Raw genomic sequence first — 26,950 nt, 5'->3', positions numbered from 1 at the left:
GGGATGAGGTGTTCTTGGGTGACGATGTGGTTTTCTGAGCTTTGTTGGATGATAAATAGGCGTGGATTCCGAGGATAAATTTTAGTTTGAACTTAGCGCTCGTCTCGTGTTCAGTTCCTCGCTTGTGTCTTTGGTTTTTTTCTTTGCGCTACCTGCTCAAGTATGCAATCTTACCAACTCACCCAGATTTCTGTTCTTGTAAACGTTGAACTCGGCTGGGCAAGAATAGGTCGTGTCTCTATAGATACTCCCTGACTCGGACAGAGAATTAGGGTGGACGCTTACGGGGTGACATCACAGCTGGTATAGACGGTTAGGGTAGTATAGGGAAAAAAATCTCGCAGGGTTCCTCACGCATTCGCCTAAGACGACAGGAAAGCGAAAGTCATCTTCTTCTGAGCCGACAATATCCGTCTGTATTTACTTCTGTGTTGATCGTGGCTGTGCTACTTCGTGTATAGAGCAAAGCTGTTCGCCGCCTGTCACTCCTCGCAGGCACTGGACGCTAGCCGCAGGGCGGGTACATCTTCCGCAGTATTCATGAGTCACGCGTCGCTAGCCGTCTGCAGTGCAGCGGTTTTTTTTCCGAGAAAACGGTTGCGCGTGGTTCGTCCTGCAGCCTAAAAGCAAGCCAAATCGATACACCGCACCGCAAGAAACAGGGCGAGAGGGAAGTATTAGTCAATATACAGCTGTCTCGTTACTACGGAGACGCACCCGACACAATAAAACACTCAGGAAAGTTATTATTATGCCCCTTAGGCGCAGTGTCTACATTCACATGGGATGTGGTGGCCAAGTACTGCACCAGGGTGGCCAATCCTAGTCTGGCGAAGGACTACACTACCGGCTGTGGTCACCTCTATGAGGCCGCACTCCAGGTCTCTTACGCAATTCCATCAACACGCGCACTTTATTTTAAAATCCGGTGGGGAATTACGCGGCACCGGGATTCGAGCCACGAACCTCTTGCATGCGAGGCTGATGGTCTACCTCTACGCCATGTTTTTGTGAATTATTTCGACTAGGGGCCCAGAAAGGGCAAGATACATTGCTCATAGGATAAATTGAGCCTCTTGCGTAGTCAGTCTGCCTCCACTTAACCGTAGTGTGCTGCGCACGACTGGCGTGTATCACTTAGGTGAAGGCCCTTCAATGTTCGACGAGTCGTTCGACAAGCCACGTTCCAAGAGCAATGTCAAAGGAATAATTTTTCTTTGCTCAAAAACAGTACAACCAAAATCAAATCGCGCATTCATTTTGAGCCAGAAGATTTAATTATCCTTGCACAAATTATGGAACATGACTGGTGAACGATATATTATCCACTTATTCAATGTTTCTCGGTTTCTAAAGGGCAAACATACAACCTCTGAAAATAGAAAGAACGAGTGCGTTATCCTCTTCTGCCGGAGCCGCATCATGTAGAAGGTGCAACGTGAACACGTGACATGAACGTACTCTAGCGCGAAACATGCAGCAAATAAAGTAATATATACGGGTTAAAGCTGGAGCTTACGCATTCTTGCTGTCGCTGTCCCTGTAGCTTCGGTCGTACCGGCGGGGCATGCTCAGTCGCAGTGCTTGGCTTCGTTCGGTGCTTCAGTTCTGAGCCCCTGCAGATTTGAATTTTGTTCATTGGAGATGGCCCAAAATGACCGGGATACCAAGACTCCAGAGCATTGCCATAAACTTTCTTTTTTTAGTTTGCTATAGCGGAAAGAGAAGGGCTGGGAGGGTACAGTACAAGAGTACAAACTTAAGAAAATAATTCTAGAACCGTTCACAAGGAAAGGAAAAGCACTTCATGTTACGATGCTATTGCGTCGGATGAGTGAATGTTCTGTATCGCACCTAGCAGTGCGTTCTAGTCTGCGATTGTTCCTGGAAAATATGGAGTGGTAATGAAGGACGCGGAGTGATCGTACGCCGCAGTGTACTGTTAGTGTCGAGAGCTGAACCTCGTGGACGAGAAAGCATAACCTGATGACCTACCTGGGAACTTAGACTGCCTTTCGCGAGCACGTACCCCTTGTACAACGCCGAAGTCGTGTCGGTAGCAAGCGTTGTGCGTTCCTTGCTTGCTTGCTTGCCTCCTTGCTTGTTCCTTAGAACTGGCTCCTACCCACTATCGGGGGATTGGCCAAGAAGCCGGCGGTTAACGGTAATGGAAACATTAAGACAAATGCAGGCAAAACGAAATGTTAATTAAAAACATAGAATATAGTAATTTCCAACTTTTGTACTTGGTTGTTGTTTTCTTCTGAGCCGGCTCGATAACAAGGAATTTTTCTCGGGGTGAGGGGAGAGCACTTGCTGAAAACTTTGACTATTTGATTATTTCAGAAAAACACTTACTTTGATTATTTATTTTCGGTGAAACACCCCCCTCCATCAGAATTTAGGGAGGCGGGGTCTAGGGCACCCCCCCCCCCCCCTGGCTACGGGCCTGCCTCTGAGCATGGCTCACATCCAATGGAGGGGATTGGCCGAGTAGTGGGTGATTTTTTCCAATATTGTCTGCAGTGTATCATTCGTAGAAGCTACCATTAATTAATATATTGATTTAAAGTACCAATTATTCGTAACGAAAAATTTAAGGACGTCAATGACAGATTCCTGTTTTTTTTTGTCCTCGCTCTATAGGTTTCTCGTTATACCATGCAGAATGTTCGAGAATCCGAGGGCACTGTGCAATATTCCCATGTCAGTTTTGTACACATAGAAAGAAAGGTTAGTGCACTATGTGTTATAGCAGCAAGGGACGAACTGCGGTACGAAGGTATTTGAACTTCTACGAGACCGCACATAATCGATGTTACCAACACAGGTACCAGTTTAACAAGTACCACTTTGACAAATCAATCAATCAATCAATCAATCAATCAATCAATCAATCAATCAATCAATCAATCAATCAATCAATCAATCAAGACCGCACATGGTCGATGTTACCAACACAGGTACCAGTTTGACAAGTACCACTTTGACAAATCAATCAATCAATCAATCAATCAATCAATCAATCAATCAATCAATCAATCAATCAATCAATCAATCAATCAATCAATCAATCAATCAATCAATCAATCAATCAATCAATCAATCCTCCAGAAAATTGTAAGTGGTGTAGCAGATGAACTCGTCCTCGGCGGTATTAGCACACAGTTACTTCATCGCCCCGTCGCATGCGACAGGAAGCACCACGTATCATACGCGATTGAGCCTTCTGGGAAAGCTCACCCGTACGATGCAGGCTGAAGTGTGGCTATGGGAAAGGGAAGGAGGGGGGGGGAGGCGTCAGAAGTTCGCACGCCGCTATGCCATGTAATCATATGGCAATGCGGCCTGGGAACTTTTGAGCACCCCCGTACGTGTTTTTCCCATTAACTTTCACCGCACTTGTATGTCCGACTGTAGGAGCCATGTTTGCGAGGGATGTGTTTTTGGCAGACGTACTGTGCCAAAAGATGAACGAGACAGCAGACAGACGCGTTAATACAATATATTTACAACACAAAACAATACGAAATAGAGAAGGCCCGACTATCGATGCGGAGTAGCCGGGCCTCCTGGTCGTCCGGCGCTGCAGCTGCACCGACGCCGGACGCCGTGTCTGCCAGAGCCGCGGTCGCCCAGGAGCCGGGCAGCCGTCGCAAGGTCTTCGCGGATTGCTCGGCCCCGGCTCCTTCAGCACGGCCGACCCCCTACACCTCCTGGAGGTCGCCACGGGCGTCGGCTTCGTTGATCACCTCGGGCAGGTCCGTGCTGGCGGTGGTTGTGGCCACCGCCACGGACCCGACCTCGGTGGTCCTCCCCGCCGGAGTCGAAGCCTTCGACGCGGCGGGATCGGGCGACGCCACAAGCCCGCCCTGCAGGCCGCTGTGCGAAGGAAGACGACGTAATGACGAACAACAAAACGGAAAGTTGGGCTAGTTATGAATAATGACTTTATGAATAATGAACTAGTACTAACTGACATCGTTGCCGAGGCGATGCGTTACCCAGAATCCTAGTATATGGTTTTCATCAAGGTTGTTTCAAAGAAACGGGCCCTCAATATCTCTCTCTCTCTCACCCCCCCCCTCCCTTTTCATTCATTCATAGCGAGGGTCTCGCTCCGGCAGACTTGATGCCTTCAGTACGCGGTGGTAGAGTAACTGGAATGTTTCTATGCGCTCCTGTGCGCGCTGTTTTGCCGCCAGTGTACAATGTTCAAGGAATGAGACGCGTCAGACCTTGAGCACTTTGCGTCGACCAAGTAATCCAGCTACTAATATCTCACCTGTCGTTGCCCTCGTCGTTGCCCGCGGCCTTTTCCCCGCTGAAAACGGCCGCAGGGCTCGTCGGCGCCCCGGACGCCACCTGCGAAGATTTCGGAGTGGTCATCGAAACACACGCCACATTCCTTTGAAATCCTTTAAGGCGAAAGCCTTAGGTGCCTCATCAAACGTGAAAATTGACCGTCGGCGTCGGCGAGTCAACGCCAGTGCAGCAAAAGATTATCACGAGATGTAATTATGACGTCAGATAGCGAAAACATGTGACGTCATAATGACGTCATTGCATGATGTCGCTGCGTCAAAGGTGGGCCGATCACAGAGGCCACGCAAAACCAGGTGAAGGCCAGAAAGTTTGCAATACCTCCAATCCTGGAGTTAGTGCGAAACCACGTTAGGTGCAGAAAGCTTTCGGAGAGTGAGGGGATCAATACATCGACTGGGAAGAGAAAAAGGATGCCTCTTGCTTTCCAGTCGTCTTAGTCAATTGCGACTGACGTATACAGAAACGAAGCGTTGCTCTTTCAATGACAGGTTCGGAATGCCAACTTATAGAGATCTTCAAGCTAATCGTTGTAGATTTCTATGTTTCAGAGATTGATCTAAATGAAGTTATATGTCGCGATATCCTCACTTGTAAAGATACCGCAATCTATGAAGTAGATATTTAGCAAGGTAATGGGCAGAAATATCTAAAAGAATGACAACGATATATATATATATATATATATATATATATATATATATATATATATATATATATATATATATGGTTTGCATAGGCCACACAATGCTTGGCCAGAAAAAAGAGAACAGCCACGAAATTTTTCACGATATGGCTACGACAGCCCTGATAGAAGCGCAGAAAGGACGCGCCAGCAGAGAACAGTCGTGTCACTGATTTGTCCTGTCGTTTAACTGTCCTGTAACTGGTTTGTCATTAAGCTGCTCTGTAGGTGACTGTGCTGCGACTAAAATGTCCCATCACTGACCAAGGTTGAGCGCTGCGCTAGTCGGTCCAGCATAATTCGGCTGGCACTGGCATGTGAACGAGACGAGACGAGCGTCATTTTATGTCGCCAGCGTTCCTTGCGATTTTTATGGCGCATTCACACTTGACAATGCGAAGAGAAAGCGAAAATGCCAGAGCGGCCGGAAAACAGTCTTCGCGCGCGTCGAAAACGTTTACATTTGTTCTGCCCCTCCTGCATGCCGCCGCCGCCTTCGCCACTTCGAGAATTCACTCTATTTTTCACGTTTCCTGTGCATTTTATTTCGTACCGATGCGAAAGGTCAGACTAAGCAAAGGTGGGGGGACAGTTGGCGCCCCCCTTTAGAGTGCCCCCAAAATAAACCTATTTTTTAACACTAACCGTAAAATATACTCCCGTCTTTAAAACTTCTCGCAGACTGGTGCCCGCTCCTGCTGACGCAGTTTGTGCGTTTGCTGGCTCGCGCGAGCGGGGAATGCGCGTGCCTATGGAATGAATGAATGAATGAATGAATGAATGAATGAATGAATGAATGAATGAATGAATGAATGAATGAATGAATGAATGAAGTACCGGCGACGAAGGCGTCAGCGTGGCCGCCGTGGCATCGGCGTCCGCCGAGGTGCGCGCGGCGGCGCGGGCCGTTGTTCTGGCGGTTGGCCGAGTCGCCGTCACGTGGCCCTCGTCCCGTAGCGCCGGTACGACGGGCACCTCCCGGTCGGCCTCCTCGGTCATCGGCCACTCGACGTTGTCATTCGTCGACGGCGACAACGACGACGACGACGGCGACGACGACGACGACACCGGCGACGTCAACTGCGACGACGCCTTCCTCCCGTGACCGGTCCCTACAACGGAGGAAAACGAAAAAAAAAACGCATTTAACAAGCAATTATATTACAGCGAGCTAGCTAAGCTGGTCCTAGTAATTAGCAATGCGATGGCAACTGACCCGCAAAATCTGGTAGCGTAGGCTTATCCACTAAATATTACGTAATCTCAATGCTACGATGCTGTGGCATGATTACACATAGGCGACGATCCGAGTTTGTGCTGCCTGAATTTATTCACCACTCACCTCCGTGGCGGCGTTTGTAGTGGCGCGCCTCCGCTAGCGGCCTGGCCGTGCTGCCGGCTCTGGGTCCGCCGACGGCAGCGGGCGCCGCGGCGTGGGTCGGGGACGTCGCACGGAGCGCGGTGCTGTCCTTGCGGTCGGTGCCGTTGGCGGCCTGTACCGCCGCGTTTCCGCCTTTGACGTGTGCCGCGTCGGCCCGCACGCGCATACTCCGGGACACCGCGACCACCAGGACTGCGACCGCGATCAGAGCCAGGGCGACCACCACCAGACGGCGCAGCAGTTCGTAGCTGAACACGCAAGAAAGCAGGGCTTACTTTTTAATCAGTTTAGTAACATAGAGGAGCACTCGATAGAGAATGCTGTCCCAAGAAGTTTCAAGGAGTCCCGTACCGGTGTCACATGCCTATGTCACATGTTTACACGCTTAACTAGTAAGAACGATTTGGCAGAATTTCAGGAAAAGATGGATGCTTGAAGATTATAAAAAATTTCTTGGACAGGGGTGTCGCTGGAGCCGATGGGTCAGCAATAAAAGGTAAAGCTCACTCAGACTCACTCAAGAAATTTATTTTGCTCTTAGCGCTCACTCGGGCTCAGACTCGCCAAATTTTCCGCAACCGGACTCACTCGGACTCAAACTCACCAAAATATTAGTTATCCGGACTCGCTTGGACTCAGACTAACTAAATTTTTTTTTCAACCAGACTCACTCGGACTCAGACTCACGGCTCCATCCGAGTCCGAGTGAGTCGATTCATGAGCGAGTTTGCCGACCTGTGCTCGAGCCAACGTTCCGACAAGCACACGTCTTTGTCAAGGCAGCCCTGACAAACACAAGTAACGTTGGCTGCAGTGACAACCCTGCTCCAAGAAATTTTCATCAACTGGTAAGAACCATGCCACGCAAACCACGCTTGTTCTTGTAGGTTGACCAATCAACATTGCATTCGCGTCATTTCTTTGTACAGATATCCTTCAGGGGGACCAGTGCAAACAACTATTTCACCGCTGTTTCGTCTGGTTCAAAGCTTTTATGCTGTTAGTCGTGCGACCTCAGTCCTACAGGCTACGTTTGAACAGTTCCTATAGCAGTATCGGATGGTTATGACGCGAAGGACTTTACTATAGAATGCCTTTTACTCCTAAGTCAAGAAGGGAGCCGACAGATGGATACACGGAGTGGGATAGATTGAACGAACAGGAGAAAGTGCCTCAGACAGGCTGGCCGACGTTTCGATAGGAGGTAAAACTAACACGCCAAGGATGGCAAAGCGCCTTTGACAAAGATAGGTCCTCCTATTGAAACGTCGGCCAACCTGTCTGAGGCACTTTCTCCTGTTCGTTTAACCTATCCCACTTTTATTCCTCCTGGAATTCCTGGAAACCAGGAATTCCTCCTGGTTTCAGTGATGTTTAGAGTACGCGTTTAACAGCCATTTATTTGTTGGGCGAAACTTATGAACGCAACGCCGTACTATAGCGTTATGGCCTCGCGAGCTTACTTACCATTTGCTTTTCATAAAAGCCGCTCCGCGCCGTGGTCTGGGAGGCTCTGGCAGGGTCTCGTGTCGCGGCTCTCGGCTACACATCGGCAAGTACACCTGCGCGTCAAGATACCCGTCGTCAGCTTCCTGTTATGATTTGAAGTAGGAAGAAAATACCGAAGTAGCCGGTATGTCTGGCCACTGTGCTATCAACAACAGAGTTATTACCTTTATATGCAGGGTGTCTCAGCTAACATGAGCCTAGTATCAAAAAACAAACATACGCGCTATGCGTGTCAAATTGGCTCAGTATTGTTTTGAGCCGTATGCTGGACGTCAGGATATTTTTTCGATTCCGCCTAGCTTGCTTATCTACAAATATTGCCTAATTAACTGTCCAATTAGTACTTCTAGCGAAAAATCTCCAATACAGTAGTTGCAGTACTTTTATTGTTCTGAAGCGTCAGAATATTTTATGTATGCTAAGATAACTGCTAGTCTACTAAACTGGGTAATTAACAAAGATTAGCCTTCAGAAAACCTGTTCGGCAACATCGGGTCATTTCATCTATGCTAAGATAACTATCCTGTAATTTTTTCCAGGTTTTCTTTAGAGTGCGCGAAATAAAAAAAAAACAACCTTGGCGCAAGTTAGGTGAATCACACTTTAGACGTGCGTTATGACGTTCGAAGCTTAAGATTGCACTTACCACTGCTTTGCTCTAAAATATATTTTGCAGCAAGATCGCGTTACGTGGTCTGAATTTTTTCGATAACATATGACACTTAGCTGCCGGGCACGTAAAAGGAAACACGGACGAAAATGACAGCAATATTTGAGAGAGAATATTGCGCACCAAATATTATTGTTGCAGTTCTGCACCTTCTAAGAAAATCGCGACCGTCTCCGCTTTGCTGGGTGATCGAAGTCAAGTGTCACTGCTGTAAAAGATCCAGCAACGCAGACCACATCGAAGCACCGAAGCGGTACTACGCCGCACTGCCGTTCTCTTTCGGACAACGTCGAATTGCTCCGTATTGATGGCATATTCTGTTATAGCGTTCCCGTAAAAAAAATAAAGATTTACCCGTTACCCTTTTCTCTAGTGCTGACTTGTCACACATAACTTCCTTTATAGGTTGACGTTTACTCTTTTGGAAATCATTATGCTCCTTTGAAGAGTCGTGGGAGACGCGGCTCTCAGTTAACGTGTGTCTTGAAGATACAAATGGCAATTCAGAATTCACCAAAAAGAGTAACTGTATTTCTTTCTTTCTTTTTTGTTTGCTTAGAGTGATCTCGCGGGAGCCTGTACAATTATCCGTCCTCGATTTCGACATGAGCTTCCGTAGACGCAATCGGTGTCTCCGATTCTTAAGTCCATAGGCATGCCCGAAATACTGCGTAAGCAACATTTATTCGCATAGCTTCCTCCAGTGGCAGTCCATTACTGCCACAGAAGAACTATCAGTCATCCTACTACCCGTGGCCTCCGTGAGGGTCCGCTGACGCACGCATGCATCAACGGAGGATCGCGGAGGCTACGTGGCAGCACCGCGTATAGGGTTAAGACGTGGCAAGCACATACCGGCGATGGCGCTCCGGAGTCTGTCCGCACCGAGCTGTAAGCGACGCTGTCCCGTGGCGTTCCTGACGTCCGCGGCGTTCCCTGCTCCTGCAGCAGGCTGAGGTACGGTTCCAAAGGCGGCGGCGGTGGCGGCGGTCGCTGCTGGAAGCCTTGAGCCCCGGGCCGGCGCTGCCGGGCGTCGTTCGGGTTCTCACTGGACGAATCCGAGTAGTGCGTCCTGTCGAACGGGCCCGGAAACGGGCCCACCATGACGATGGACATGTCGAACCGAGATGTTGGACGGCGGTGGCTTAAGATGGTGGACCGGGCTCTGGTATATTGGAGCGCGATGGAAGATGGTGGACAGGGCTCTTGGATGCTGGACCACGATGGAAGAAATGGCGGACAGGGCTCTGGAACTCGGGTAAAAGGAGGTCAGCGTGGATGGCTCGGGAGCTGGGACTAGTTGCGTCCGACGTGACCTGCGAGTCCGAGTGGAATGGCGACGTGTCCCGACGCGTGGAACGTTCGCTCGCGGGACACGTGTAGCGCGAGGTGTGCGCGTGCGGCACGTTCCTAGATGTCTATGGCGGTGCCGATGGCTGATCGCGGTCTTTCAATAATTACTAGCGACGCATTGTCGATGTTTGTTTGTTTGTTTGTTTGTCGCCTGAAGGAGACTGGCGTTGACTGGCTCATACCCTCGAGGGGGATTGGCCACACTGACAGTTAGAAAGGGAAACGTAAACCCTATGAAACGTCAAAAGGAAAGAAGCACGAAACGCGATGTAAATAAAAAGTGAAAGAGTTAAGCCGTAGGATAACGAATGAAAAAATAAATAAATAAACAAATAAAAAAGGAAAAAATTTGGTTTCAGTGGTAGGTAACACTAGCAACCTACTCTTCCGGTTGCTTGAATGAATTTGCGTTTCTTGGGGAATATTGTGAAGACGACGACGATGTACACGGAATTCGCCTTGAACGCGGGCCGGCTTTTCCAATCCTCTTCTTTTTAACTTTACGTTCCTTCTGCTTTTCCTTATTTTAATGAGCTATATATAGGATCACGTCCTTCTCATCACTGAATTCTTCATTAATATAAATACCATACGCTATTTCAAGCTTAAGTGTCCTTATTAATATTATTTCTACTGTTGCCGTAGATAGTATAAGCTGCAAGGCAGGAACTTCATGAGTTCTGGTGACTACGACCTATAACAAACAAACACAAACAAATGTCAGCATCGGATTACAATTTAATAACACTTAAATCAGGAACAGCGCAGGATACTATAGTCGTCCTCGCCATAATAATTGAGTTCGACTTCTTCAGTTTACTGCTCCTAACCTTAACGAAAATATTGTTCCAGTCAATCCCGTAACACGTCTAACAACGCCGCACGAATTTAACGGTGCGAGAGAGTGTGGCCGTCGATCTGCATACTATGTGGGCAGATAAATCTGTCTTGGGGCGGCTGGAAATGCCACCTCTTGATTCTTGTTGGCTAAAATAAAAAACAAAAATTGGGGGACGCTTAAGCTTCGCCTTTAAGAGTTGAACGCGATAGCGATATCCTGCCCCTAGTGCGCACTTCGAACACTACGAGTGTTTAACAGAATGCGCGCAATAAGGTGTGTGCCTTATGTAATGGGTAGCATGCTTTAAACCAGGAGCAATTATGCGCGAGAAACTTTCACGAAGTTGCGATGCACCCACTACGTGGTCTTAAGGGAATACGCGCAGTAATGTGTGTGCCTTTTTTGTAATGGGTGTCTGTCTTTAAACCACCAAGTCGTCATGATATTGACATGGTGTGACGCCCGATGGCAATGTACGCTTGTACCACGCAATATTACTGCGATATTACATCTCGTACTGTGACACCTGTATACAGGACGCGTATTTTTGGGAAGCATGAAAGTTACTTTCAGTGCAGCTCCAAGCAGAGGCGTGGCTGCGTGGTAGAACACCTGCTTGCCACGCAGACGGTCTGGGTTCGATTATCACTCGGACCCAACGTTTTTATTATTTATTTTATTTGCAGCTTTTCGATTTTTCCGTCACGGACAAGATGATGATTTTTCGCTCACAACCAACGGCTCCGACGCTGACGCCAACGGCGGAATTTCTGCGATACGAGCTCTTTAACGCTATCGCGTTAATATTCGGGTCTTGGCTTCAGTGTATGTTGGCCATTCTCTCAGGGTTGGCGTGTACGTGCCACACGCTTTCAGCATCTGCACTGCTGTACTCTGCAGCTACTGTGGTTCGCTGGGGGAGCGGTTTCATAGCATTTAATTTGTTGTTTATATTTAACCTCCTTACGTTTGTAGTGCAGTTGAGAACGAAGGAAAGTTGAACAAGTTGGTAAGGATTCATCATAAAAATGTTGTGTCCGTGTTCGCACGCTCTACCTTATTTTATGATGCAGTGTAGTTGATTGCGGTTAGGCAGTTTTTGAGTAAGGTACGCAGAGATAGCGTTCGTTGGGTACGATGCGCTACTTTCGGAACTTTAACGTGGGTACCCAAGAGGTTAGCGTATGACGCATGCACAGTGGCAGCAAACATAAAGGATCGCGTATCGCGAAGCTTTTGGTACCTTATTCCAAAACTCTATATTATGGTGGAGTGCTATGACGTCACGCGGACGCATTGTTGACCGTGCCACGTTACATGCTTTTACTAATTGTCTTTATTAGCAATCGGTTCACGGCCGTCACCCTCTCTGGTAACGGTGGGAACACCGCTCCAATAACGCCGCGAGGGGTCGTGGCGATCGGTGCCGGCTTCTCGGACGTTCATACACGTCGCCGCCCTCTCTTTAGTGCGCGCCGCGTCGTCGGCGAGTAGTTACCGCAGCAGCGCCAGCAGCGTTGAGGGCGCCGACTTCTGGCGTTTCGTGGTCGTGCCGCGGCCTTACCGCCGCACTCGGCGACCGCCGTTCCCCTTTGACGAGCGGCCTCTCCTGCTCCCAATCCGCCGTCTCCTCGACGTCGGGTTTCACGTGCGCCGTCGTCTTCGAGGGCCGAGGAGTTGAAGTCCTCGAGGTGGCGGCGACCGTCTTATGATTCTTTCGGGAGGCGTTCCTGAGCGTCGTTCGCGACTTGGTGGTCGGGTCCCGTTTTCCCCGCTTCGCGCGCGGCTGCGACACCGTTCGCGCGACTGTGTAGTTCAGAATGGCGGGCGTTGGCGACGTGGATGGCTCGCCGGCGTTCTTTAGTCGTCCCGGTCCGATCTTGAACGCGACGAGCGACCGCGTGGCCTTGCCGGCGACCTTCTGCGAGTTGCAGGAAATCAAAGGGAGGTGGCTGAGAGGGCACGTAGTTGATATTAGGAAAAGAAAGGTGGCGTTCTTTTATGCGACTCATTTGGGCGCCTCGATGGCAGTGTTCCTTCGTTCCTTCGTACAGGGTGGTGACAGACCAGTGTTTGAATCAATACGGGGAACATAACACAACTCGATAGCTCCACTGTTTGACCCAATATGGCGGCGGCGCGGACTATGCGTGTCACACCACCCTTTACGAAGGAACACTGGCATCGACGGCTCACTATAGGGCACCTCGATGCCAGCGTACCTTCGCACGAAGGGAAGCTGGCATCGAGGCGCCCTACGGCTCATAAGAGAGCACGGCTCAGCGCCCCAGGAAAGCCGGTATTGGGCGATAAAAATTGGTCGGACAAGACAACTCAGTCATTGGGTTGACATTAAGTACGTAGCCTTTGTTATAGCGGATGTCCGAAGTTATCCAAGCAGCCAACATTAACTATTGTTCAGCCAACTGTTATAGCCATTGTTAACCAATGCCAGACAACATTTCTCAGTTCTGTCGGTTTGCGAGCAAATACGAAAGTTGAGTGCGGCAGACAGAATCGGACGTCATTAACATCTTGCTACAGAAAAGTGGGTGGAGGGGCCCTGGAAGCTGTAGTTTTCAATAGAAGTAAAGGCTCGTTCACATCTGAGACTAGCACCGGTTGCGCGATCACTTGCGACCGTCGACCAACAAGCGACTCGGCGGGACCGACGTTCGCACCTGCGTGCGAATAATGCTCGTAGACACACAGAATTCACGCCTGCCCGCGTTGCTAAAGCCCCGAAAGATAAGCTGACGCTCTGTCACTGCGTGTCTGATTGGTTCGGAGGATTGCTACTGCAGCTGCGCGACTGAAAAATCGAGCAGCGAGCTCCTTAGCCAAGACGGACGCTTCGCGACCAAAGCGGCCATTTGCGGCTGCTTGCACGAGAGACCACTGCTGGTCGCAGGTCGGAACAAGCCTTTACAGTATATAGTTGAACCAATGTGCGGAACTGGCGTTCGTACTTCTCACCTTCTGCGGCACGCCGTCTTGAGGCACGGCGTCCTCGTCCTCCTCGGCGTTCAGCCCCGCGGCTTCGCTGCCGTTACCGCCGGCGGTCGCTGCCGTCGCCTTGCCCGGGCTTTCGGTCTTCGCACGCCGCCGCCGCCGTCCCGGTTTGGAGCTGCTGGTGAGCTGGCGGCGAAGGTTGGCGTCGGGATTCGCCGTGGCGTCGCCGTTGGCGCAGTTGCACTGCGGTGGTTGCGCAATCGTGGTGGCCAGACGTTTGGGCAGGGTGTACTCCGGCGGTTCGTCGGTCGCGGCTTCGGCGGCGCGCAGCGACATGCCGATAGCGCCGACCGTGGCGATGGTCAGCATGATGGCCACCACGGTGTACAGCCAGAACTTAGTGCCGGTTTTACTGTGGTGAAATAGAGAAAGAACGAAGAAGCAAAAGGCAGTGAAGGTTAAACATACGTGTGTTCTGTTCGTTATCCAACGTTATTTTAAGGGAACAAGGCGTCAGCAAACGAAGAGAAAGTGATCATAGCGGAATGTGTGCACCCGAGAACATGGCGCTTACATGCGTGACGCTTACATGCATGACGCTTACATGCCGGACGCTAACTGTCGCAACAACCTAAGTGTCGTGTTGAGGAACAGCACCTTGCTGACTTTGACGTAACACGCAGTTCGGAATTGTTTAATGCCCCAATTAGCCGCCAGAGGCCCATGCGGCTGTGCGGTCGGCGAAACGGGATTGTGGCGCCTGGCCCGCCGCCACCGCAATTTATTGCTTGATTGAATTAGCGTGTGTTGCAGAGGTGGTCAGTAGCTCCCAGGCCGCGCTGCCATAGGATCGCATGAGATGGCGGCCTATATAGGAATTTTTGACCAGCCCTGCACATTGTTATGCTGCGCTGCGCATGTGTCCTTTACGATGCATAGACGTGCTTAAGAAAACGCTCGAGACTGTATATAGAACTTTGTATGCAATGTAGGTGCCGCTTTGGAGGCCTAAAATTTGCTTGCTGTACTGTGTCATGTTGAGCTGTACGTTGGCAAAAAAGGATGTGTATAGTTCGTGGTTCACGAGAAGGGTTGAAGTGAAAGTTGAGGAAGCTACCGCCTTAGCAACGTAGTGTGTTCTTTGTGGGCATTAGATGGGTTCACTAAAGTCAGTCGCGCAAACTTACGTCAGCGGCTCCGACTCGGTTCCGGTGTCGGTGGAGGAAGACCCCTTTCTGCGACTGGGGTACGCGGTGTCGCGGCGCCGGCGCTTGCTGCCCGCAGCTTTGCCTCCTCCTTCGGTCTTCAACGTCGCCGTGCTGGTCGTCGTGCTCGTCGTGTCTAAGGTGCCCTCCCCGTACTCGGGCAGACTAGGGCTCGACGAACTCGACGACGAAGAGCTGTCGCTATCGCTGGAGCCGCTCGGACGCAGCGCGACCACCGCCGGCGCGGGAGGGGCTACCGCCGCGGCCGCTGTCGCCGTTGGCACGGGAATCGGATTTGGCTGCGGCTGCCCACGCGGCTCTGCCTGCTTTTGATCATGGCCTTCGAGCTTAGGCTTGCTGGCGGTCTTCTTCATGGTGCCCGTCGGCGTTTCCCCTGTTATGAGGAATATGGAGTATAAAGGCGAAAGCCTTAGATACCTCATCAAACTCGAAAATTGACCATTGGGGCGTCAATACGAGTGAAGCGAAAGATCATCGCGTGATTATGTCGCAATATGACGTCATAATAACGTCACAGATGCCAAAATTTGTGACGTCACTACGACGTTGCACGATGAAGTCATCGCATGACGTCGTTGCTTTGTGAAAGGTGGGCTGATCACGGAGGCATGCAAAACCAGGTGAGGCGCACAAAGCTTCACGGCTACTTGTCCTAGTTGGAATTGCTTTATGTTGAAGAAGCGCGAAGAAAACGGGGACGAAGCGGAGAATACACACGGGGCAGGCGCTTTCTAACAACTGATTTTATTATCGGAAACTCGGGCTTTATCGGCAAAAAGAGAGAGAGAGAGAGAGAGAGGCGTCAACGCAGTACAAGCGTTTCGTCAAGACATCGCCAATGAGAGCTGACGGGACCAGCGAATTCGAGAATATGGTAGAGTTGCGACAATGTAGGGGATAGCACTTTGGTCAACGAAACAGGAGACAGACATTTCAGATCTCTGCTGGAGAGACAAATGTTCTGACCTGTACGGGCCGATGCTCTCTCTCCAAAGTGATGACTTGCTGGAGAACGTCTCCCACCGCTGCTTAGCCGATATACGTAACAAGCAAAGTAAAGGAATGGAGGCGTACGGTTGCTCTGAAAGCTCGTTCAGCCGGCGACCGGCGACCAAAATCTGACTGCAGGAATGATTTTGAGCGATGCGCGCGTGCCCACCGGCAGAGCACGTTCTGCCGGGGTGACGATGATTATCGAGGAACAGTAATTGTTAGCAATGTTGTCATTCAAAACCCTTCTGATTCTTCGCTAACTACTGAATTTAATATGAACTAAGCGGTCCTATGAGACGCACTGGTATACACTGTTATGGTTGTTGTTCCCCAGACACTTGGCGCAATCCACTCTGGAGGATCGGCCGGGAATCGGACGGTGCCTTAATTAAAAAATTGACTTGCTAAAGTAATATAGTTTAAAGATGAATAGTTTAGGCGTGACTCGTTAATGATATAACCAAGTAAAATTCAGAAGAAAAATAACTAAAGGACCAGAATATATACATATATATAGATAAATGAACCGCTGTGATCAAGCAAAAAACGTTCGAAAAAGAAGCATAATTAAGTTATTCTTAGCATTCAATTCTATTAGTGTCCCGTAGAAAATTGAATACAGCCTCAAACACGCTCCGGTGGCTAAACACAAGTATTATCACCAAACGAAAGAACCACCGGAAGTGACACTGCCGGTGTTCATGCCCGGGTATTTGATGATGATGATATCGTCTTCCTGATGGCAAGTGTCATCAGTAAGAGGGTATCAGGAAAGGTCGAACACCCCAAATCTGGCCTCTCCCCTGGCCTACGCCGGTGCAGTCAATAGGTTTACAAAGATGTATGCAAAGAGATGTCTAGAGGAATACCTAGGGGGTACGCGGGTTCGATTCCCCCTGTCCGTATGCGCCGTAGCCAAGGTGTTGACATGGAAGCCGCCGTGGTTGCCTAGTGGTTAAGTTGCTCGACTGCTGACCCGAAGGTCGCGGGATCGAATCCCGGCCGCAGCGGCTGCACTTTCGATTAAGGCGAAAATGCTAGAGGCCCATGTACTTATATTTAGGTGCACGTTAAAGAACCCCGGGTAGACGAAATTTCAGGAGCCCTCCACTAGGGCGTCCTTCATAATGATAACGTGGTTGGGGACGTAAAACTCCATTAATTAATATTATTTTGCTTTCTGCAAGTGGATACTGCCCTGGTGGGGAGGTCGCATGTCGCAAGGCGAACACCCCGCGTGCGCGGCTCTTGACAAGGATCTTGGGCGCGTGGGACGTCTTGTGTGGCGGGGTCACCGTGTCGACCCGTCGGGTGTTTCCGACGCCGATTGCAGCGTTGTTGTGTAATGTGAGAAGTCGCGGTAAAGCACAGCGGTCACCACGTGGGCGTGCCGAGACAAACAGTTGCCCAGCGTTCTTATCGTGTGCGTGCGTGTGTGTGTGTGTGTGTGTGTTTATCGTTTTTATTGCCTTCGTCTGGCGCTTGGCGATGAAATCACAGGGCGTAACTTGTCGCCGATTGTCGGTGCCAGGTTTCGGTTGCTTCATTCTTTTTGTGTGCATCTGCAGTGGTGGTCATGAGTTTCCAGACCGCGCTGCTATAGGATTACATAGGATAGCGGCCTCGGAACTTTTGACCACTTCTGTACGTGTTAGTGCTCGTGTGTGTGTTCTTGTGCGCGCGTGCGGGCAAAGAAAGAAAGAAAAAGAAAGAAAGAAAGAAAGAAAGTAGGAAAGAAAGAAGGAAAGAAAGAATATGCAGGTATTTGCATTGCATCTTTCAGCGGGTTTTAGGTTTCGTAAGCACAAGAGGCTTAAGGGTGCGGCCGAGCATGCCGTATCAGCGTAAATCCACACGATCACTGGATATTGGGCAGCGACGCGAATGAAACTGTACTGTAACTGTAAACAAGGCGCTCGGGCAGTAACTGAGAACTTTATCTGCTTGTGCAGCGCGTTGCAAGTTTCGAGCTGCTTACCGTTCTTCGCGTGACATTACAATTTGTTGCTGTAGCACTCACTCCTTCGCGCTTGGGGCGAAAGAATCCACAACAAACGCTCAACTACGTCTGTGGAGACACTTTTCGCTTTCGTGTTATACCGATTCCTATGACAGAGGGATCAGCCATGTTTTTTTCTTAAGCGTATGCGTTTCCTAATTCGCAGCGATCTCCAGGTACACGATAAAAAGAGGAGATTAGAACAACACAAACACCGACTGACCTGAGTGAGGCACGCCCCTATATAGCCACCCCCCCCCCCCCCCCCCCACCCTTTCATGCTCCTTTACTCGACGGAGCTGGCCGGAGCGTTTCATCTCTGCTCGAGCCGTTCGCGTGTTGTTCTCATCTCTTCTCTTGCGTCCGTGTCTCACCTGCCACCGTAGTATAGTGGTTATGGTGCTCGATTGCTGCCCCCAAGGTCGCGGTAGCGAATCCCGGCCGCGGCTGCCGCATTTCGATGGAAGTGAAGTGCTAGAGGCCCGTGTTCTTAGATTTAGGTGCACATTAAAGAACCCCAGGTGGTCGAAATTTCCGGAGCCCTCCACTACGGCGTCCCTCATTATCATATAGGGGTTTTGGGACCTAAGACCCCGACAATTATTACTATTGCGTCCGTGCCTGCAGGTCAACTTCTTTCATCATGAATACGTACCAACTCCTTAACTTTCTGTTGTTGTAAGCTTCATATCTAGGCACGCCCCTTACGTTGTCGTGCTTTTCTTTCTTTCCTTTCTGCCCCAGCAGCTGAGGACGGGGAGCCTTCGAACTCGTGGAGCAGCAGCCAGCAGCAGCAGGAGCAGCAGGGCAGCGCCAGCCACCGGCGACGGCGGCGGCGGAAGCGCTCCTATTCGATCGAGCAGCACGTCGAGGTGCTCGTGGCGGCAGACAGCAAGATGGCGCGATACCACGGCAAGAACCTCAAGCACTACATACTCACACTCATGGCTGCGGTGAGTGCTTGCAGTGATTCTTTCGGTTCTCACATCCACGGCAACGTGTCGCCTACGCCGGTATTTTGTGGCTTGCTTTTCAGCAATGTCTGTAAGGCTCTGGCGGGTGGCGTAGGTAGACAAAACACGAGTAGAAGAGCAATAACGGCAAGAGGGCGAGGGGATTGCCACTGGTTCTCCTCGCCTCCTTGCCGTCCCCGATGCCTCTTTCACAAGTGCCGCGATATTCGGCGGTGGCACTTCCCGCCAATCGTTGTGCCACTTTGTCTCGTGACGTAGAGTTCGCGCTAGTTGCGTAATCAGCAGTTGCCCTTCGTACTCGTCATGTGACGGACGCGTGTCATTCGCTCGGGGGATGAGCGCGGAATTGAAGGAACGCCAACGCACACAGAAGCGTGCGCGCGCGCGCGCGAGAGAGAGAGAGAGAGAGAGAGAGAGAGAGAGAGAGAGAGAGAGAGAGAGAGAGAGAGAGAGAGAGAGAGAGAGAGAGAGAGAGAGAATTTATTTACAGAAAGGCAGAGAGGTCGGCCTGAGCGATCGGCACTGGCCTGCTACTCTACACCGGGGGAGGGGAACGGGGAAGAAAAATAATAATGAATGACGATGGTGAGTTAGGGAGGTGAGTATATACAGTCCCGTCAAGTCGGCGAAATGCTATAACCGTACATCTGGTCCAGTTGCTTGTAGGAAGGTTTTGACCGCTCTTACGACCACAGTTGCACTGTTGACGTCAGGCCAAGGGCCCAGCACAACCTAATCAGTTAATGATCTGTTACGAAATCGTTGAGTACAGGAAATAAGTTTCCGTCGTTCGCGTGCGTATGCTGGGCAGCTACAAAATATGCGCTCAAGTGTTTCTGACAGTGATCAGAATTGGGACCGGTGTCACTGCAGCCGATGATATGTGCGTAACGTCTTGTGAATGCCACACCAAGACGAATCCGGTGAATCACACTTGCGATGTGTCGCTTTAACTTAGGAGGCATGCGGAACCTCATTTACGGGTCCCGTTTGTACAATCGGCGGTGTCGTTGCTCCGGCTTGGTCCGGTGCCCAAGTGTAAAGCTGCGCATTACGCAGCGAAGCAGGGCGTTCGTGTCTGGTCGCGAAAACGCAATGCGCACTTCAGGGGCACTGTTTAAGGTTCTTTTGGCTTCAGCGTCTGCCTCTTCATTTTCCATCGCGCCGCAGTACACAGGAATCCGCTGAAAGGTGACGAGGTGGTCATTTGTTGAAGCATCGTGTAGAAGCGCTGCAATCTCTATAGCTAAAATATAATACGGACCTTGTCTCATGACGCAAATCATGGCTTGCAAAGCTGGGCTGGCATCGCAGAATATCCTCCATGCACGAGGTGTCTCTCCAAAGACGAGTCTGATTGCCTCCCCGATAGATAGAAGCTCCGCGGCAGTTGATGTGGTTTAGGGCTCTACTTTGAATCGTCGAGCGATACCCATTTGTGTGATGACAAACGCTGCAGCGGAGGTATGCAGCGTGGCAGATCCATAGGTGTACACGTGCACAGTACCGCCGTAAGTCGTAAAAATGTGATGTAGGGTCAGTTGTTTGAGGCCATTTGATGAAACGAGGGACTTCTTCGTAATCCTAGGAATCGTAAGACAAACAGATGGTTTAGTCAGGACCCACGGAAGTGTTCCAGGAACACTCGGTGGAGAAAACCTTGATCGTATAACATTCTAATGCCGTGATATTGCTTTTCAAGAACTGCAGCATGGGTGTGTGGCGGAGAGTGCCGATAGGGGACGCTGCCTGTGTCGGGTCAAGAAGCGAAGATGCACTCGAAGTGGCTCGCAGAGCATGAAGACACTGATGGGACAAGCCCGAGTTTCCGCGATAGTCCCATTCGTTGACGTGCAGCGCAGTAGGCCCAAGCACGTTCACGATCCTTGAGCTTCAATGCTCTCTAGCGTCTTCACACAGCTAGGTCTCATGTTTGAGAGCACCGGCATGCTGTATCGCATGTATCCTACGAATAGAGCATTGTACAGTTGAAGAAGTGACGATTCTGACGGGCCCCATCTTGCTCCTGCCACAGTCCGAAGAGCGTGAACAAAGCTGTTCAATTTTGATTTAAGTGCTGCGACGCGTTTCGACCACGATAGATCTGTCTATGATTGCACCAAGGAACTTGTGGTGCGTTACAGTAGGTATCGCTATTCCATTAATAAATATCGGGTATCGTGACATATGTTTGCGCGTGAATGCAAGCACTGCGCATTTGGCAATTGAAAGAGTGAGCCCCTGACGTCGTAGATGTCTGGCTGCACAGAAGCGCGAATGGGCGCGAGAACGACGTCAAACCGCTGCCGCAGAACGTGCAGCCGCAGCCACTGGCTTTCACTCTTCGCAGTAGTGAGAGGGATCTGAATTTTCTTAACATAAATACGCGCTTCATACGGGTGTAGCTTTGCAGTTTGTGTGGCTAGCTACGTGCACTACAGACACCAACACCGAGAATCATTAACACCATCGTTCGGTGAACATATAAAGACACTTAAGTGAACAGTTTGACACACGGCTGGCGGGAGGCAGGAGTCAGGACCGCGGGGCTTCTGGCTTCGGTTAGCCTCTCAGTATGTAACGTTTTAAGGGGAGAAAAAGAACATCGTTACTGCGGGGGTGAAAGGCGATATACACCGCTTGACAGGCGCGTGAGCGGTTCTTTTGGACGCCGCCCAAGGGGATTGACGTATGAAGAGCGGCGCCTCAGTGGAACTGTCTGTGTAACGCCACTAGCGCATACACTTTCCCCGCCCTTTGCTCCTGTTGTGGTTTCCCGAGCCGCCGCTTGCGTCACGAAGAGTCTCGCGAAACGAAACAAGCTGCGTGCTTACGTCACTGCTTTCGGTTCGCATACGTACCTCCAACCCGCGCGTGTCTGTAGCAAACACTTGAAAAGAGTGTGCCGCATTGGCCTATTTGCAGTGTCAAGGTGCTGCGCTGCGCTTGAACGCGTTGAATGTGTAGGTGTGGCGAAGGCTGGCGCCGTTTTTAGGTGCCATTAGAGTTAATATTATCTTAAGAGGTGTACCAGTGAAGTGTGCGCTTTTGCAAGAAGAAAACGGCAACTCTTGCTCTTCTGAGTGGCAACTGGAGGTTAGGTGAGGCACAAAAAAAAGAAAAAAAAGGAACAGAACATGATGAAAGGTACGGACGCTGGCTTAAAATTTGCTGACTACTCCGGCATGACGTCATCTACTTTCGGCCTTAGCTATTGAAGTACTGAGTGCGCCGGATTGGTCTACAGGCACTGGACGCTACGTCTCAGGTGCTCGCATGCATTCACTGCTCCCGCTGAGTCATATTGGAAGGAGTACTGATGTACCGCCAAATTCCATACGCCGCTATGTCTCGCATTCCACACTGATCTGAACTAGAGTGGTATTCCACCGTTACATTGGCACGTTTTCACGAATCGGCTTGTTTCACGAAACCGATCCCGGAGGCCGCGTACGCTAAGTCTGAGTTCGGTCGTGTTGCTTATTTCCCTGAGCAGGCAAGGAATCACTATGCCGCAAAACGCATCGCCCCCGCGTTGAACGTTTTAGCTAAATAACCGCCTCACACAATTTGCATCGCAGGAATTCAGTAATTGGCTCTGCGCATGGGCAAATCGGCAAATTGGGCACTGGTTTCGCAGTTCCTATCTAGCACACGTTGGGGAAAGTGCACGAAGCAGCAAATTCAGAGTTGTAAAACTCTTCACGTTATTTTTCCTTCTGAATTGGCTCGCCTTGCAGGTGGTATGACGTGACAGTTAAGTGCTGTTACACAATGCGTTTGGACGCATAGCGATTACGTGTCCGCCCGATAAATTACCGACACACACGTGACACTGACCACGTGACCCGCGTGACGTTTCTAATATCCTTATTTTTTAAGTCTTCTCGCGCGTTTCCAGAATAGACTACGCAAAAGCGTGAGCGTTAGGAACGGTGTCCCTTTTTGTGTTATATTTTTTGCTTGCAATGATAAGCTTTTACACAAGCAATACACCATATTTACTAGTGACCAGTGAGTCACCGACGAGGGACTTCAGTAGAACAGTTCCACTGATATATGATGAACTGCAGTACTATATAACAAAATAAGCCTGACAGCAAACGCTAAAACAATGCTGCGATTGTACGTTGAGGGCAGTCAGAGTCATGCTTTCCTTAAAAAGCGTTCAGTAAGGCTTCGTTCTTTTGCTGCGTTATGCTGATACACCAGGACGAATCAAAAAGACTAAACACATACGTGCGCCAATGCAAAAGCGTGTCCTCTAGGAAACGTCCTTAGTTAACGACTTTCCCTTAATAATTAGCAGTTGCAATTAGAGAGTCCTTTGCCAACTCACACGTGTCCCTTGAAGCACTGTTGGGAAGTTTTGTGTTCCGCTAAAAAAAAAAAAACAACTAAAGAGACGCCCATTTGTCTTCGTCACGATGTCATATGCCACGTTCGTTCGTATGTGAGGGTGACGGAAAGCCAGGATTTCATCACAGTGTCGAACAATTAGCGGAAACAAGGCCAAGAAGGCGGAAAGGCAACTGCGTTTCTTAAAAAAAAAAGAAAAAAGTCGGTGTGTATATATAACATGGTTCTGATGTTTCTGTAAAGGTTATCATTGCGTGCATGACCCATTTAGCACTTTAACTTGCGTTCTGATCTGTCGGACAAGGAAACAGACAATTAATTTTGAGGACCTAAACTGCGTTGGGGTTGAGACACCAGAGTAGTGTCTCGTCACAAACACCGTTTAAGTTTTCAGGGATGTTTCTTACCAACTACAGCGCCCGAACGCACACTCTTGAAACAAACACTTACACCTTTTCATTAAAGTCTTGACATCTTCCTGATCTGATTTGTCAAACCTCTTAAGGTGAAAGCCTTCGGTGTCTGCTTGTGCGGCCCCTTGAGCTAAAGGCCACAGCTGAATAAAGTGGTACACAAACCCACGTGACTTACATCACTAATGACCTCACATTGACGTCACTGACGGCGGAAATGTGCGACGTCATTGTGTCGTCACACGATGTCATAAGACAGCCTCACCTGACGAATGCATCGCATGGCATCGTCGCTTGGTGAAAAACGGGGCGCATTTCGATGGATTCGAAATGCTAGAGGCTCGTAAACTGTACGATGTCAGTGCGCGTTAAAGAACTCCAGGTGGCCGAAATTTCCCGGAGCCCTGCAGCTACGGCCTGCCTCACAATCATATCGTGGTTCTGGCGCGTAAGAACCTAGTTATTATTATTATTATTATTATTATTATTATTATTATTATTATTATTATTATTATTATTATTATTATTATTATTATTATTATTATTATTATTATTATTATTATTATTCAATATTTCTTATGCGAAGGCAGGCGCAGCACTGGCAGAGTTGCACGTCTCTCCGATCCTAAACTGCCTTAGCTCTTTCTGGCATACATTTCCCATAAAATACGGTTCTTGCAACCCCCAGACCCTTCACAAACAAAAGTTACGACGGCTCTGAAGCCTAATCCCGATGCCCCGAAACGGCTCTCACCGACTTAAGAGAAAGGATCTCTGGAATCTGCACGCTCCTTCCGGTGTCGGCATTCCGGAGACCAACTTAGCCCCATAGCCTGCCCCGGCGAGAAACAACGGCGCTCCGCGCATTTTGGCACAGTGAACCCCACGCGCTCTTTCTTTCGATGCCTACGCTCCGTCTGAGTAATTCCGTGCAGTACAGTGAACGCTATGGTTCGGTCGGATGCGCCAAACGCTGACCGCAGCTGGTTGCTTGATCTCACGAGCGAGCATAGCTAGCGCCTTCAAATCGCGAATCATGATTCAAAGTTTTTCATCAATTTCGAAATATTGCCTTTGTGCTCAGTACAACATTCTGTCAGAAAGGATGGAACGGGTTACGGCCCTTTGTCAGGCATTGAATTGCCTTTTTGCCAACCAACCCTGCCCGTTTACCTTACACGTATGACCAATGTACAGTACACTGTAACTGATTGACTAAAACAAAGTTTCCTTTTTTCTTCTTTCTTTAGAAGAGCAGTGCGTTCTAAAGAACAAATAATATTATATTGCTGTTAAGTCTCTAAATTCACTTATTTCTCTTAAACGAATTCCGCAGAAAATGTTTCAGCACATGTGGCGTCAATATTTAAGCCATTTTAGGGCATTTTTTGTGTTTTACAAAGATTGTTACTTATTATTGCAGCGTTTTACCTTTGTCGTGTCTGCCTATTTGTATGTCTTGATATTCTGCTTGCCTGTGGACTGCCGTGGCTGGCAGGCGTAACGGCATACGAGTTTCCGCGTTTCTGGGTAGCATGACACGCTGTCCGTGCTTTTCTAGTTTTGTGCAAATAACAAGTATTATAATTAACTATGGATGCGGACTCCGCATGGACGATTCGCTTTATAATGAAAGCTAAAGTATGCCTTACGCGAAAAAGATACGCGAGTTGGGATACCTTCTATGAGGGCAGGAACGAACACAATATAAACGGTAGTTACACAGAGCTACTTGTCGAAATTGGCGTGAAACCTTGTAATGCGCCTTTTATTTGCCTTTGCTTCGCCTTAGTTGCTGTAAACAATTGGCCTACGAAAATATTTTGGTTAGCAGAGGGCTACATTTGCATCAAACACTGCTTTTATCAATTTTTTTGCCGTGTCACCGCTATTTGGAACACTAATAAATTTGGCAAGCAGCTCAGCTTGAATGAGCGCAACGGCAGCGCTGTCGGTGTTAGCCAACTTTTTCCTAATTTAGGCAGCAATACCGATCACTTAATAACAATGGCCGACATTTGTCAATGGATAGCCATCAGCCAGCATTTGAAATCATTTCATCTAGACAACAAGCCTGCACTAAGCAGTGCAAAACTGTTGCTGGTACCATGCGAGCAATTACGGTACTTTAAACTCTTACAGAAATATCCATCTTAGCCCGTCACAGAATTTGCGTTGGAACAAGCCCAGTGAGGCATGGTTTCCGAAATTGTGTTCAGTCTCAGTATGCAGAGAACGTGCCTGAAACGGACCGGGGCTCTCCTATAGTGCGCCTTTGATCCTTCCTTGAAGCCTACGACTGGTCGACGTAGCGTTGAAGGGGATCAGTGGGAAAATCGTCCTTTCGTTTCTCATTTGTAATTGGCTTTCGCGACTCCGTAGGTTCACTACACTTCATGCAGTTGGTGAGTTGGAGCGTAATTCCTGATTTGCTGACGCACTCCGCAGCTTTCACTGCACTCCAAGCCGTTGTTGAGGTAAACTGTTGTTTCTGATTGGCTGACGCTAAACAGCTGTCACTGCACTCCATACCACTGTTTAGGTGGAGTATCGTTTTCTGATTGGCTAACGCTACTGCAGCTTTCACTGCACTCCCTGCCGTTGTTAAGGTAAGCTATCATTTCTGTTTGGATGACGCGACAGAGCTTTCACTGCAATCCATACAAGTGTGTAGGTGGAGTGTCGTTTTCTGATTGGCTAACTGCAACCTTCCCGGCACTGAACGCAGTCGTTGAGCTGGACTATGGACTCCGTGGGAGTCAGGTTTGTTGCACCCAGCGCCTGCTGTACAGACGATCCTAGAAGGCTGTCTTCAGCGAATGATTTAGTGCTCCGCCTCCTCTTACCTTCCCGGCCCATTACAACCTGTCCCGTCTCTGCCGAAAAGCCAGACCCCGCCCAGGCTCTCGAAAAAGCGTCCCAGAATAGACTTCGTCACAAATTCGGTCGTCGGCTGTCGCGTCGTCTGCTGCCGCAGACTTCTGTTTTATTTCTTTATATTTTTAGCTCCGTCTCAGACGTTTCTGTCACTCGCGACTTGGCGTCACGCTCGGACAGAGGCCATGCTTCGTTGCGCGAGCAAAGTTTATGAATGCGCTTGTGCCGTGCGGCCGGTTGCTCGTTGCGTCATACTGAGTCTTCTGGATGCTTCGTACGCTTTCAAGAGGGATTGGTTGCGGTCCGAAACAGACTGACAGGGGCCCATGGAACGGACGATTGAAGTAAAAAAAAAAGCAAAAAACTCCAAAACCCCAAAGAAACCTAGACGAACA

General features: G+C 49.5%; 1 protein-coding gene across 1 annotated transcript in view; it reads left to right on the top strand.

Annotated features, from left to right (window-relative positions):
- Positions 1-26,950, top strand: part of LOC119371961 (A disintegrin and metalloproteinase with thrombospondin motifs 9) — a 367,660-nt gene that overhangs the window by 267,832 nt on the left and 72,878 nt on the right. Inside the window, exon 4 of the mRNA XM_037642406.2 lies at positions 18,677-18,885. Coding sequence (XP_037498334.1) covers positions 18,677-18,885 — 209 coding nt within the window. The remainder of the gene's footprint in view (positions 1-18,676; positions 18,886-26,950) is intronic.

Source organism: Rhipicephalus sanguineus, chromosome 10 (genome assembly GCF_013339695.2).
Source record: "Rhipicephalus sanguineus isolate Rsan-2018 chromosome 10, BIME_Rsan_1.4, whole genome shotgun sequence".
Taxonomy (NCBI): Eukaryota; Metazoa; Arthropoda; class Arachnida; order Ixodida; family Ixodidae; genus Rhipicephalus; species Rhipicephalus sanguineus.
This window is presented reverse-complemented; position numbering and strand designations above follow the sequence as displayed.